Here is a 16,238-nt window from a genome sequence, read left to right as displayed (position 1 = left end):
ACCCCTCTATTTTTCTGCATTCTTTCATATCTCAAGTTATCATTACGTACATGTATTATTTCAATTGAACAACTGTATTGTTGATAATAAAGGTAAAGTATTGGTATTGTTCATTATCAATAGCGCTATTCCTATTGGTATTTGAATTGCTCCATTTGTAGTGTTATAATGCTCATTGTCATTTCTGTATTATTTTTTATTTTCGCTAACTGCTTATTTGCCATTACTTTTACCATCATATTTGTACATGTCGTATTTGCTGATGTTGCTCTATTGTTGTTGTTGTTGTTATTTGCTGTTGTTGTTTTTGTCTCTCTGTCTAATCCCCCTCTTGTCCCCACAATTTCCCCCTGTCTTCTTTTTTTCTCTCTTTCTATCCCCTCCTGCTCCGGCCCGGCTGCACTAAATGATAATATAAATACATTTAATAAAGTCAAATACAAATAAGTAAATCTGAACAGCCGATATGGGCATCTACATATGGGCATCTACATCAACTATATGATTTGCCTGAGAAGCTGGACAGGACAAAAAAAAACCAAGAAAAAAAAAAACATAACTCCAAAACCAAACATGCATTATGTCTAAAAAAGCCTGTAATATTGTATCTCTGTGAGTGTTCCTAGAATCAGTTGTTTTTGTAAGGTTTGCAAATACAACAATTGGTTTTTACTCACTATGACAGTTTACTGTCAAACTCAACATGACAGTTATTTAAACATTACTCCTAAACGAAACATGCAAAATGGCTAAAAACCTGGAGAAATGTATCTTTGTTAGTTTTACTAGAATAAGATCTGTTGTAAGGTTTGCAAAGACACAAGTTAGTTTTTTTTTACTCAATATGACAGTATAACTGTCATACTAAATATGAAAGTTATATAAACATAACTCCAAAACCAAACTCCGAAACCAAACATGCAATCCGTCTAAAATGCCTGTAATATTGAATATATGTGAGTTTTATCAGAATCAGGTATTTTGGTAAGGTTTACAAATACAAAAATTAGGTTCATACTCATAATGACAGTATAACGGGCACACTCAATATGACAGTTATTTACACATAACTCCTAAACCAAACATGCTAAATGGCTAATAATGCCTGGTGAAATGTATCTTTGTGAGTTTTTCTGGAAAAAAATATTTTGTAAGGTTTGTAAAGACACAAACTAGTTTTTTTACTCAATATGATTGTATAACTGTCATACTAAATATGAAAGTTATATAAACATAACTCCAAAACCAAACATGCCTTATGTCTAAAAAGGCTTTTAATATTGCATCCATGTGAGTTTTACTAGAATCAGTTGTTTTTGTAAGGTTTGGAAATACAAAATATTGGTTTTACTCACTATGACAGTATACTGTCACATTCAATCTTACATTTATTTAAATATAATTCCTAAACCACACATGCAAATTGGTTAATAACGCCTGGAGAAAAGTATCTTTGTGAGTTTTACTGGAAAAAAAATATTTTGTAACGTTTGTTAAGACACAAGTTAGTTTTCTTTTACTTAATATAACAGTATAACTGTCATACTAAATATTAAAGTTATACAAACATAACTCCAAAACCAAACATGCAATCCATCTAAAAATGCCTATATGTGAGTTTTACTAGAATCAGTTATTTTGCTAATGTTTACAAATAAAAATAATAGGTTTTACTCATAATGACAGTATAACTGCCACACATTTAATATGACAGTTATTTAAACATAACTCCTAAACAACACATGCAAAATGGTTAATAAAATGCCTGTAAGGGTCCCCCCTTACGACATTTTAGCAAAATGTTTTTTCCGTAAAACCTTTTTTTTTTTTTTTTCCATTTTCAGGTTGTGTCGGGACTCCTGATGACGTTTTGAGACATTTTATACAACTACAGCACCAGAAATGTGCTGCTGAAGCTAGTCCGTTTTTTTTAAATTTTTCGTAAGGGTCTCCCCTTATGACATTTTAGCAAAAAAAATGTTCTGTAAAATATGCATTTTCTTCCATTTTCAGGTTGTATCGGGACTCCTGATGATGTTTTGAGACATTTTATACAACTACAGCACCAGAAATGTGCTGCTGAAGCAAGTTCGTTTTTTAGAATTTTTCGTAAGGGTCCCCCTTACGACATTTTAGCAAAAAATGTTTTCGGTAAAAACTTTTTTTTTCTTCCATTTTCAGGTTGTGTCGGGACTCCTGATGACGTTTTGAGACATTTTATACAACTACAGCACCAGAAATGTGCTGCTGAAGCTAGTCCGTTTTTTAGAATTTTTCGTAAGGGTCCCCCCTTAAGACATTTTAGCAACATTTTTTTTCCGTAAAACCTTTTTTTTCTTCCATTTTCAGGTTGTGTCTGGACTCCTGATGACGTTTTGAGACATTTTATACAACTACAGCACCAGAAATGTGCTGCTGAAGCTAGTCCGTTTTTTTAGAATTTTTCGTAAGGGTCCCCCTTACGACATTTTAGCAAAAAATGTTTTCGGTAAAAACTTTTTTTTCTTCCATTTTCAGGTTGTGTCGGGACTCCTGATGACGTTTTGAGACATTTTATACAACTACAGCACCAGAAATGTGCTGCTGAAGCTAGTCCGTTTTTTAGAATTTTTCGTCAGGGTCCCCCCTTACGACATTTTAGCAAAAAAATGTTTCTGTAAATTATGCATTTTCTTCCATTTTTAGGTTGTGTCAGGACTCCTGATGACGTTTTGAGACATTTTATACAACTACAGCACCAGACATGTGCTGCTGAAGCTTGTCCGTTTTTTTGAATTTTTCGTCAGGGTCCCCCCTTACAATATTTTAGCAAAAAAAAATTCTGTAAAATATGCATTTTCTTCCATTTTTAGGTTGTGTCGGGACTCCTGATGACGTTTTGAGACATTTTATACAACTACAGCACCAGATATGTGTTGCTGAAGCTAGTCCGTTTTTTTGAATTTTTCGTAAGGGTCCCCCCTTACGACATTTTAACAAAATGTTTTTTCCGTAAAACCTTTTTTTTCTTCCATTTTCAGGTTGTGTCGGGACTCCTGATGACGTTTTGAGACATTTTATACAACTACAGCACCAGAAATGTGCTGCTGAAGCAATTCCGTTTTTTTGAATTTTTCGTAAGGGTCCCCCCTTTTGACATTTTAGCAAAAAAAAAATTCTGTAAAATATGCATTTTCTTCCATTTTTAGGTTGTGTCGGGACTCCTGATGACGTTTTGAGACATTTTATACAACTACAGCACCAGAAATGTGCTGCTGAAGCTTGTCCGTTTTTTTTCTTCCATTTTCAAGTTGTGTCGGGACTCCTGATAACGTTTTGAGACATTTTATACAACTACTGAAGCTAGTCCGTCTTTTTGAATTTTTCGTTTTTACGACATTTTAGCAAAAAATGTTTTGGGTAAAACCTTTTTTTTCTTCCATTTTCAGGTTGTGTCGGGACTCCTGGTGACGTTTTGAGACATTTTATACAACTACAGCACCAGAAATGTGCTGCTGAAGCTTGTCCGTTTTTTTAAATTTTTTGTATGGGTCCCCCCTTATGACATTTTAGCAAAAATTTTTTTCCGTGACACCTTTTTTTTTCTTCCATTTTCAAGTTGTTTCGGGACTCCTGATGACGTTTTGAGACATTTTATACAACTACAGCACCAGAAATGTGCTGCTGAAGCAAGTCCGTTTTTTTGAATTTTTTGTATGGGTCCCCCCTTATGACATTTTAGCAAAAATTTTTTTCCGTGACACCTTTTTTTTTCTTCCATTTTCAAGTTGTTTCGGGACTCCTGATGACGTTTTGAGACATTTTATACAACTACAGCACCAGAAATGTGCTGCTTAAGCTAGTCCGTTTTTTTGAAATTTTCGTAAAAGTCCCCCCTTACGACATTTTAGCAAAAAAAAATTTCTGTAAAACCTTTTTTTTCTTCCATTTTCAGGTTGTCGGGACTCCTGATGACGTTTTGAGACATTTTATACAACTACAGCACCAGAAATGTGCTGCTGAAGCAAGTCCGTTTTTTTGAATTTTTCATAAGGGTACCCCTTACGACATTTTAGCAAAAAATGTTTTCGGTAAAAACTTTTTTTTCTTCCATTTTCAGGTTGTGTCGGGACTCCTGATGACGTTTTGAGACATTTTATACAACTACAGCACCAGAAATGTGCTGCTGAAGCTAGTCCGTTTTTTAGAATTTTTCGTCAGGGTCCCCCCTTACGACATTTTAGCAAAAAAATGTTTCTGTAAATTATGCATTTTCTTCCATTTTTAGGTTGTGTCAGGACTCCTGATGACGTTTTGAGACATTTTATACAACTACAGCACCAGACATGTGCTGCTGAAGCTTGTCCGTTTTTTTGAATTTTTCGTCAGGGTCCCCCCTTACAATATTTTAGCAAAAAAAAATTCTGTAAAATATGCATTTTCTTCCATTTTTAGGTTGTGTCGGGACTCCTGATGACGTTTTGAGACATTTTATACAACTACAGCACCAGATATGTGTTGCTGAAGCTAGTCCGTTTTTTTGAATTTTTCGTAAGGGTCCCCCCTTACGACATTTTAACAAAATGTTTTTTCCGTAAAACCTTTTTTTTCTTCCATTTTCAGGTTGTGTCGGGACTCCTGATGACGTTTTGAGACATTTTATACAACTACAGCACCAGAAATGTGCTGCTGAAGCAATTCCGTTTTTTTGAATTTTTCGTAAGGGTCCCCCCTTTTGACATTTTAGCAAAAAAAAAATTCTGTAAAATATGCATTTTCTTCCATTTTTAGGTTGTGTCGGGACTCCTGATGACGTTTTGAGACATTTTATACAACTACAGCACCAGAAATGTGCTGCTGAAGCTTGTCCGTTTTTTTTCTTCCATTTTCAAGTTGTGTCGGGACTCCTGATAACGTTTTGAGACATTTTATACAACTACTGAAGCTAGTCCGTCTTTTTGAATTTTTCGTTTTTACGACATTTTAGCAAAAAATGTTTTGGGTAAAACCTTTTTTTTCTTCCATTTTCAGGTTGTGTCGGGACTCCTGGTGACGTTTTGAGACATTTTATACAACTACAGCACCAGAAATGTGCTGCTGAAGCTTGTCCGTTTTTTTAAATTTTTTGTATGGGTCCCCCCTTATGACATTTTAGCAAAAATTTTTTTCCGTGACACCTTTTTTTTTCTTCCATTTTCAAGTTGTTTCGGGACTCCTGATGACGTTTTGAGACATTTTATACAACTACAGCACCAGAAATGTGCTGCTGAAGCAAGTCCGTTTTTTTGAATTTTTTGTATGGGTCCCCCCTTATGACATTTTAGCAAAATTTTTTTTCCGTGACACCTTTTTTTTTCTTCCATTTTCAAGTTGTTTCGGGACTCCTGATGACGTTTTGAGACATTTTATACAACTACAGCACCAGAAATGTGCTGCTTAAGCTAGTCCGTTTTTTTGAAATTTTCGTAAAAGTCCCCCCTTACGACATTTTAGCAAAAAAAAATTTCTGTAAAACCTTTTTTTTCTTCCATTTTCAGGTTGTCGGGACTCCTGATGACGTTTTGAGACATTTTATACAACTACAGCACCAGAAATGTGCTGCTGAAGCAAGTCCGTTTTTTTGAATTTTTCATAAGGGTACCCCCCTTACGACATTTTAGCAAAAAAAAATGTCTGTAAAATATGCATTTTCTTCCATTTTCAGGTTGTGTCGGGACTCCTGATGACGTTTTGAGACATTTTATACAACTACAGCACCAGAAATGTGCTGCTGAAGCCAGTCCGTTTTTTTGAATTTTTCGTATGGGTCCCCCCTTACGACATTTTAGCAAAAAATTTTTCCGCAAAACCTTTTTTTTTTCTGCCATTTTCAGGTTGTGTCGGGACTCCTGTTGACGGTTTGAGACATTTTATACAACTACAGCACCAGAAATGTGCTGCTGAAGCTAGTCCGTTTTTTTGAATTTTTCGTAAGGGTCCCCCCTTACGATATTTTTACTGAATATAAAAAATAACGCGTTAGATTACTATTTACCGCCGATAGTAACAGCGTTACAGTAACGCGTTACTTTGTAACGCGTTAGTCCCAACACTGATTATATATCATATCAAATGCATATGTGATATGGGGTGCACTTTGCAACAATAGGAATTGTTTTGTGTTTATGTTGCACAAGAACGTATTTTAGTGACAGACCGGAAGCCAAACTGAGTGTTGACAGCTACTTATGTACGTGTTTGTACAGTGTGTACTATATAAATAAAACGACTCGGTGAGCAAGTGTAATGCTCGTCCAGTTTGCAGTCACGAGACAGAACGAACTGAAACACATTTAAACAAGATGTGTTTTACTGCCACACAAACTTGGCACAATGGAGTGACGTCAGACGGCAACCAGCGACCATCAGTCACAGAGGATGTACATACAAATACACATATATGACTTAGACTTAGACTTCCTCTTTATTGTCATTTAAATTTGAACTTTACAGTACAGATAAGAACAACATTTTGGATAAAAGAGAAATAAGGTGCAGATATAAATAAATAGATTTCTGTACAGATAAATATATTGCTCTTTTGCATATGCATCCACATTTATGGATGTATGTTATATTGTCTTTATATTCCAGCGAGTTAATCCATTTTGGAGGGGAATTGAGGGTATTATTATGATGCGTTCAAGAGTCTTATGGCCTGAGAGAAGAAGCTGTTACAGAACCTGGAGGTTCTGCTACGGAGACTGCGGAACCACTTTCTAGAGTCCAGCAGTGAAAACAGTCCTTGGTGGGGGTGGAAGGAGTCTCTGCAGATTTTCTGAGCCCTGGTCAGGCAGCGGCTTTTTGCGATCTCCTGGATATATACTCACATACACACAAATATTCATACATATATACACACATAGATACCTACGGTCCCACATACATACACAAATACAGTACATATCTACACACTCAAAGTTTGTACATCCACATGCACATTCACTGTACAAACATACATACTGAACATATACATACATACACTCATGCATATAATCATGTTTCATCAAACATACATGGGTAACACATGGCACACTGACAAAGCTTAACCAATTGGTACTATAACAATCTACAAGGTTAAAATATTTGGCTTCTCTTTCTTCCCCTCCATTTATCTGCGTTCTATTTTATTTGAAGTTATCATTACGTATATGTATTGTTGCATTTGAAACTATTGTATTGTTGATAATAGAGGTAATTATTCATTATCAGTAGTGCTATTTCTATTGGTATTTGTATTGCTCCATTTATAGTGTAATAATGCTCATTGTCATTTCTGTATTATTAATATTTATTTTACTAACTGCTTCTTTGCTATCACTTTTACCATCATAATTGTGTCATGACCTTATTTCTCTTTTATCCTGCACTACCAGGAGCTAATGCAACAAAATGTTGTTCTTATCTGTACTGTAAAGTTCAAATTTAAATGACAATATGGCGACGCAAATTACTGCGTGGGTTGCTTTCCCGGAATGAAAGCGAACCAGACTGGACATGGCGTGAAGGTAAATACATGATTTATTCTTAACTCCAAAGTACAAACAAAAGGCGCGCACAAGGCGTTGAACAAACTTGGCTATGAAAACAAGGACTCGCAAAACTATGGACATGACACAAATAACACTTACTGTGACCAGAACGAACAGCATGAACTATGATCTCAAGGGTAACATGAGTAGCATGGGTAGTAGAGGTATCAGAGACTGCCTGGCAACTACAAGCTTAAATAGTTGTGACATGATTAACAACAGGTGCGTGAGTCCAAAACGTGAAACAGGCGAAAACTAATGGGTGCCATGGTGACAAGGCAAGGGAGTGAAAACAGGAACTAAAAAGAGTCCAAAAACCAAACAGAACATAGCCAAACAAAAACATGATCAAAAGACATGACAGAGCCCCCCTTAAGGATAGATCCCAGATGTCCAAACAAAACAACGATCAAGAGTCATAGGAGGGCAGGAGGGGGACTTGACGGTGGGTCGCCAAACCAAGTGGTCCCGAATCCACCAAGGCAGAGTTAGGTGGCGGCGACGCGTAGAACACCACTGCACCTGACGAGGTGGGCGACCCGGGAACAGCCACATCCGTGGCCGATGAGGAGGTTGGCGTACTTGGTGTGGCGGACGACCCGGGAATGGCCACATCCGTGGCCGACGAGAAGGTCGTTGCACTTGGCGTGGCGGAAGCCAAGTGCACTTGGCGGGCGCGTCGTCATGGTAGGCGTGGAAGTTGCGCGCGTCCTCGTCGTGGCAGGCGTGGAAGCAGACGACGAGTCAGGCATGGAAGCGGCAGCAGACGGGTCTGGCGTGGGTGCGGCAGGCGGCGAAGCTTGGCTTGGGTCAAGTTAAAAAAAAAACTTAGTTTTTTGTCCTAATTAAGAGGAATGTTTTGACGGTGGAACCGTTGAAGTGGGTTGAAAAATGTGGGAGGAGTAGTCGCCAGAAAAAAGGGTGGAAATAGGGGTTTGGAAAACCAGGAATTCTAGAAAATCCTGGAAATGTTTTGAACTTGGAAAACAAGTAGTAGCATGGTAGAATGGCATGAATAGATTGAAAAATGTGGAAATGGTGAAAGTTTGAAAAATGGCCAATTCATTTCAAATGGGAAAAATGTCCCGGAAAAGCCGGGAATTCTGGGATCAAAGTTTAATAAATAGATGAATTTTGGTGTAGAAAACCATATGTGTGAATGCTTTGGAGCGTTCACACAATAAGAAAAAAACAAGTCACTGTGTACATCCCGATAGTGGTCCTGTGTTTGAAAAATACGTTTTAGGAACGCCCTCAACTGTGTTCAACCAATCAGCGTACGACATCACAGACCGGCCCCGGAAAGGTTCCGGGTATCTTCCAAAATTCACACCTAACTCAAACTCCGAAAGGTTCCTGAAGAACTAAATCTACCTGGTTAGTTTTTGGTGAGAACATAGGGGGAACTTTATATACCCAGATAAATGTGAAAGTGCCTGCGGTGGCTTGTATTGAGCTGCTGCATCGCCTCAGAGTTGGTAAAAGTTATTGTAGATTATAAATCATGCCTCTCACCTGGATAGGAGAAGGCTGTGGACATAAACTGAGAAGTTGGGCAACTTTGACATTCGACTTACACCTGTTGATGGCAAGAAAGACACGAAAAGACGCTCGTTCATGGCAACTTTTTTTTTTACCTCTTTGTGAGGAATATGAATATTTAATCTAAACGGGAAGGTATAAACATCCCATCAGTTGGCATCCCAGTGAGAGTAGATATTGTACAGTAAGTGACTGTATATCATGTTTAGAACTTAGAAATACTGCTACAGTACTGTCTGGATATGTTTATCACGCAGATTCTAAAACTTGCAGATCATCCCCTGTGTATTCAGGATTAAACATACGTTTCTGGATCATAATTTTTCTTTCTTTGTTGTCTCTCATTAAGTCTGAGAGACAACAAGTAGTTGTTGCTGTGGAAGGAAAAAGTGAACGTTGTGATGCATCTGTGAAATTAATAAGCTGCTTAAAATAACCAAAATATGTACATTTTACATGGTATTGTGAATGGTACTACATTACATATTTACTTACTGCATGTATATAACATTTTCGAAGGAGGTTTTTCAAAACGCTTTATAGGCAGAAAGAGTGACTCTTATTGCCTCCATTGTTAACTGAGCTTTGTGAACGTTTATTTACGATTTAAAATGCATTTTAAAAAAAAAGGAAAACTCATGCGTTTTTTGTCTTACATAAGGATTGTGAATGATCGACAAAATAAATAAAGAAGTGCATTTACTTTTTAAGATTGATAATTGTTGTCCAGGTGTTCCTAATAAAGTGTATGACCACATGGAATGTGTGCATTACTCAACCATTCGATGGAGAAAGTTATGCTACAGATCACTATGGGAACTATAAAGAGTGGAGACGGGGGTGAGGGTCTAAGACAAACACACCCAGGCCCGCCAATGTGTGTGCAGACGGGTTAAAATAACAGCCCCAAGAATGACCGTCACAGTCACCAAAAAATAACTCGCAAAGCCTCTTTAGACTGCAAAGCTCACAAAGCGGACGGCGCCTCACTCTGACTCTCATCCAAATTACTATCTGCTCCATGCGAGGGTCACATCAAATATCATTTTCTGTACATACAGACACGGAAATCTAAGTGCTTGTTTTTAATGACCATCCGACCTAACGTTTCTTCAGCAATTAAAATGTAAAATCGGGAAAAAAATAATGGAAAACTAGAGCATACTAATGGACTTAAATCTAAGCAGTTTCTATTAGCCTCAAAAATGTCATTAATGTTCGAGGTATTAATTAAAAAATGTGTTTGATATTACTGTGGTAGTTTGAAGATGCATCTTGCACTGCATCACACAGAGTTGTTTTTGGTTACTTTATAAGCTGAGTAGAGAAATAAAATATTAGAAACCTCTCCTCCATTAGACCTCATTCGAGTGTGTGAGTGTTCCTAATGTTGGTGTGCATATAAACTTCAGTGTTGGCGCTATGAATTTTCAAAAATTCAAATCATACAAATGGGGTCTCACAGTACATTTTTGGGGTCCCACTTTTTTGTAACCGTTTTGAAAAGAAATGATAAATGTATGCATTATCCTGTTATACCTCTCATTCTATATTGTGTTTTGGAAAAGGGTTCTGTGGAAGTCGCTTCCTAGCAGTTCCACTGAAGACACGGCACAAGAGCCAAGCGTGCAGGTTCAACAAGGTTTTAATGATAATGTTTTCTTCCAACAACAGATTTCTCTCCCAGAACGTGACTTTTCAGTCACGTCCGTATCCTCTCTCTCCCTCTGCTCCCGGCCGCTTGCTGTTAAAGACAACAGATGATTGATTAACACGTACCACCTGTGAAATCTAATCACCTGCCAGCTGTGTCTCGCCGTCAGCACCCTGGACAGCGGCGGTGACTTTTGCTCCTACAGGCAGCGCTGACTACACCTCCCCACACATACCTCCACCGCCAGACTTAGACCGGGACATCGTTCGGCCGCGGGGTAGGGGGGGGTTACTCTGAAATTATAGGGTTGTAAAGCGAGATACCAACGGGTGATCCGCGCGTTGGCATCTTTCATGCGGTGGAGCCACTGGAGGGGTTTGCAGAGGCTGAACGGGCATCCCAGCAGGTAGTACCGGAGGGCCCCGACCGCCCACCGGATGGCGAGGCACTCTCTCTCCACTGTGCTATATCCGGCCTCTCTTTCTGATAACTTTCGGTGCCCCCCTTCTGCTGGGATCTGCTGGCGTCCGCCTGTAAACAAAATGGGATAGAAAAATCAGGCATTTGCAGTACCGGCTCCTCGCAAAGTGCTTTTCTCACCTTCTTGAATGCCTGCTGGCACTGCTCCGTCCACTGGACCAGAGCTGGAGCACCTTTTCGGGTGAGGTCAGTTAGTGGGCTGGTCAGGTCGCAAACCGGGGGACGAACCTCCGGTAGTAGGATTCCACCAGCCCTAAAAACGGCCTCACCTCCTTTTTCGTCTTCGGGGTCGGAATCCAGCCCTAAAAACGGCCTCACCTCCTTTTTCGTCTTCGGGGTCGAGCAGGCCGCAACTGCCGCGGTTTTGTCTATCTGAGGCCACACCTGATCTTCCCCCAAGTGGTACCCAAGATACTGTACCTCCCTCCGGCCAACCACGCACTTCGAGCCCCGCCCGCCTCAGGGACTCGAGTACCGCCCCCACTCTCTACATATGCTCCGCCCAGTTGTTCCCCTGGATGATGAGATCATCCAGATAGGCGGCAGCATATGCCGCATGGGGCCGTAGTACCCGGTCCATAAGTCCCTGAAATGTGGCGGGCGCACCAAACAAGCCGAACGGAAGGGTCACCAATTGGTATAAACCTTCCAGAGTGGAGAATGCCGCTTTTTCCTTAGACTCTGGAGACAAGGGAATGCCAGTAGCCCTTGTTCAAATCCAGTGTCGTGAAAAAACGAGCAGTGTCCAGGAGCTCGTCGACCCGGGGCATTGGGTAGGCGTCAAAACGTGACACATCATTTACCTTGCAGTAGTCCACACGGAACCGCACAGACCCATCTTTCTCCTCTAACAGAATTATGGGACTGCACCATGCACTGTGACTCTTCTATCACTCCCAATTCCAGCATGGCTTTTAATTCCTCCCGAACTACTTTGCGCTTGTGTTCGGGTAGCCTATAGGGCCGAGACCTCACCGTCACGCCTGGGCTGGTCTCTATGTGATGCTGGGTGAAGTTCGTGCGGCCTGGCAGGGGGGAGAACACGTCCGCAAAATGCTGCTGCAAATTGGCCACATCTGCTTTCTGTGACGGTGTAAGATGATTATCACAGCGGAGAGGGAAGGGCCGGGGGGGAAGAGGGGAACCTCCGGACCCAGCTCCTCACTCTCCGCTATCGTCGTCACCATGGAGACAGGTTCCACCTCCCTCCAACCTTTTAGTAGGTTGAGGTGGTATATTTGGGTTGCCCCGCCCCGGTAGACCGCCTGACCTCGTAAACCACGTCACCTACCCCTCGTGTGACCACAAATGGTCCTTGCCACTTGGCGAGTAATTTGGAGCTGGATGTTGGGAGAAATACAAGTACTTTCTCTCCCGGTGAAAATTGTCGTAGTTGCGTCTCCTTGTTATACAGGCGCTGCTGACGTTCTTGGGCTTGGAGCAAATTCTCACGTGACAAGTGCCCCAATGTGTGGAGTTTTGCTCTTAAGACCATGACTTATTGAATTTTGTTTTTACAGGGGCTTGGACCTCCCTCCCAGGTCCAGCACCCCGCGCGGCTTCCTGCCGAACAACAGTTCAAATGGGGAAAAACCCCGTGGAGGCCTGAGGAACCTCCTGCACTGCAAATAACAGGGGATCCAACCATGTATGCCAATTTGGTTTGTCCTCGTGTACGAACTTCCGGATCATGGATTTCAAGGTTCTATTCAGCCGCTCTACCAGCCCATCACCGACATGACAGGCTTTTTCAGGTTTACAAAAATGTTTTATTTTCCAATAAATTGTCTCTTCTTGCGCTTTTCAGCAATTGTCTGTTCATGTGTCAGTCTCGCTCTCGCTCGTGCTCCACCAACCTCCTCTCCTCCCCGGCTGCTGCCTTTTAACAGAGCGACCGGTGATTAGATAAGCAGGCCCAGGTGGGCCATCTACGCACCTGTCGCTGATCTCAAAGCCGGTCCTGGCACACCCCACTTCGCTGCAGGTCCGCAGGCCACGCCCCCCCCCACGGGGAAACCTCTTGCGAAGCCCCCGCCGGCTCCCCTTCCTCCTCTCTCCCGGCAGTGTCCGATAATCTTGCGTCGCCGGTGAGAACAGCGCGGCTATCCCCTTTCCCTACCGGTCGTGAACGCACCCCTGCGAACTGCTTTATTAACCCGTTAAACCCCGGCCAATTGGTTCCCAAGATTAAGGGGTGCGCCAGGCGCGAACTTACAGCCACATTAACATTATATTTTCCCTCTTTGAAAAACATTTCCACCGGCACGATAGGGTAATCGTGAATATCCCCATGCACACATTTAACCCGCACCTGTGTAACCTTTTTCAATGCCCCAGGTCGAACCAGGTTTTGGTGAATCATGGACTGCTCGCAGCCCGAATCCACCATCGCCCGGTGTATACTCCCTTGTATTCTTACCGGTACATAGTACACCTCCCCTGGCCCTGGGGAGGGCACCGAAGGGTCGGCAACCCGAATCACCTGCCCCACTTCCATCGACGGACATTCCCGCTGCAGGTGTCCGAGCCGCCCACACCTCCAGCACGCCTGCCCAGGCATTCGAGGCGCAATTTGCGGGGGACACACAGCGTCGGCAGCGGCCGGGACCTGAGGGAAAGAAAGCACAGCAGGGTTGTTTCGAAGCCGTGGCCACGGCTGGGCTCCCTCGGCCGGTGGCGCACGCAACCTGCGTGGCGCCGGAACTGGACGCTCCGCTGCTTCCGTGGCCTTCTTCTCCTTCCTTCACCCGCCAGGTGGTCCTCCGCCAACGTCACTGCCGCTGACAAGTCCAGTGGGCGGTGGTAGCGGACCCACGAGGATGCCAACGCCGGGATCGCCTCTAGAAATTGTTCCATAATGATTAGTTCTATGACGTCACCGACCTGTCCTGGTTGAAGCCAGCGCCCCGCCGCGTCCCTCAGCTGCTGTCCCAGTGCGAAAGGCCGCTCCTCCTGATCCAGCCGTAGTGTCCGGAACCGGCGCCTGTTGTCCTCATGTTTCTTGGTGCCTGATGAGGCTGGATCTTTGAAAATTAGAGCACCTGGTCGTAAAGGTGTTTACACGCGGGAGTCCTAATACCGGAAATGCAGTATTTGTGATTGATAAAACTTTTGGCGAATCAGAATTTAAGAAATTGTACCGCAAAGTTCATTACTTTGAAGTCGACCAATAAAAACACAATAAACGGGGACGGAAATTTGACAAATGTAAACAAAACAAAACACCGGCGGAAAGTGATAATCAATAAAAAAACAAGTACACCGGAGTTTTGACCCGGAGAAAAAAGGTAAATAAATTGCGTACCGGGCACGCCCAGACTTCCAGAAATGCGCGTCTTTTCTGATTTCAATGCGTAAAAAGACACAAAGTTAACGCCAACAGTGAACTTTATACAATATCTATTTTGTTGTAGATAATGTTTCTTTGCTAATCGTTGCTAATCAGATGATGAAAGGTCTCTTTTATTTCTGAAAAATGCAAAGTGTGTTGTTTGTCATAAATCACGCCAGATGGCACGCCGTGTGACTGTAACCTTTTATCAGCACATTCATTCCAGAGAGCAAATAATGGAGATAAGACAAAAAGAAGGTGATAATTAGCATGAAGTTAAAGATGGCCGCATTTGGGTTCACAACGGGACAGGAAAGTAGACAAAGTGAACGCCAACAAGGTTCTTTCAGTCCTAGTTACTGTCCCATCACTCGCTCATGGCCACCGCCGCAATGCCGTGCGCGTTGGCGTACGTAAGGAGGACCTGGGCCCGTCTCTCGATGACGTCAATGAGCTTGTCGATGCCCGTTCGGCCGCCCCGGCTCTCCCAGTAGGTCTGGTCCAGGAAGAGCGACTGCAGGAGCTTCTCCCTCAGCCTCCCGCTCTTCAGCACCGACACGGACCGCTCAGGAAGCCTGGAGAAAGGGGGTCCGAGTGAATGGCACACATGTTCAGGTTGGACTCAGAGTAGGCCGTACGCTATACCAACAACAGTATTGGGTCATGTGATCAGTCACAGGAAGTCAAGTAAGGAGCTGAACATTTGGAGTGTGTTTATGGGAATTGTTGTGAGATTACTTTGAAGAGGACCTGGTTTTCTGATGGTGTTGTTCCACACCAAATTCAATGAAGTATGCCTTATTAGACCTTTGTGCACCGGGAACACAACGTACGTTAGCCAGAATAGGGGAGGGGCCAAACTTGAGGAATATCTGTCTTAAAGACTTAAAGGGGAACTGCCCTTTTTTGAAAAAACATCCAAAAACTGTCAACAATACTTAATTTATTATATCAACCAGGTATCAGCAATATTATTATAAATCGCTAACACAGACAAACAATTGTTTTTTTGTTTTTTTCTGTCCTGTCCAGCTACTCAGGTATACAGATGCCCGTATGTGGGATACTTCTCTTGTTGCCAATCATGGCACCCACCTGTTCCCAAATAGCCTGTTCACCTGTTGGATTTTCCAAATAAGTGTTTCATGAACATTCCTAAACTTTCTCAGTCTTTTTTGCCACTTGTGCCAGCTTTTTTGAAACATGTTGCAGGCATCAAATTCCAAATGAGCTAATATTTGCAAAAAATAAAGTTTTCCAGTTCAAACGTTAAGTATCTTGTCTTTGCAGTCTATTCAATGGAATATAGGTTGAAAAGGATTTGCAAATTATTGTATTCTGTTTTTATTTAATAATAATAATAATAATGGATTAGATTTTATATCGCGCTTTTCTAATATTCGATACTCAAAGCGCTCACAGAGAAGTGGGAACCAATCATTCATTGGTGGTAAGCTACCTTTGTCGCCACAGCTGCCCTGGGGTAGACTGACGGAAGCGAGGCTGCCAGTTTGCGCCTACGACCCCTCCGACCACCACCTATCATTGATAAAACTTTTGGCGAAACAGAATTTAAGAAATTGTACCGCAAAGTTCATTACTTTGAAGTCGACCAATAAAAAAACAATAAACAGGGACGGAAATTTGACAAATATAAACAAAACAGAACACCGGCGGAAAG

At 41.9% G+C, this 16,238-nt stretch overlaps 1 protein-coding gene across 1 annotated transcript in view; it reads right to left on the bottom strand.

Annotated features, from left to right (window-relative positions):
• Positions 1-13,288: 13,288 nt before the first annotated feature.
• Positions 13,289-16,238, bottom strand: part of LOC133617127 (Golgi-associated kinase 1B-like) — a 63,972-nt gene continuing 61,022 nt past the window's right edge. Inside the window, exon 4 of the mRNA XM_061976867.2 lies at positions 13,289-15,132. Within this exon, the coding sequence (XP_061832851.2) occupies positions 14,925-15,132 (208 nt within the window). The 3' untranslated portion in view covers positions 13,289-14,924. The remainder of the gene's footprint in view (positions 15,133-16,238) is intronic.

The sequence above is a fragment of the Nerophis lumbriciformis genome, linkage group LG16, assembly GCF_033978685.3.
Source record: "Nerophis lumbriciformis linkage group LG16, RoL_Nlum_v2.1, whole genome shotgun sequence".
NCBI lineage: Eukaryota > Metazoa > Chordata > Actinopteri > Syngnathiformes > Syngnathidae > Nerophis > Nerophis lumbriciformis.
The sequence above is the reverse complement of the archived record's forward strand: the minus strand, read 5'-3'. Positions and strand labels throughout refer to the sequence as shown.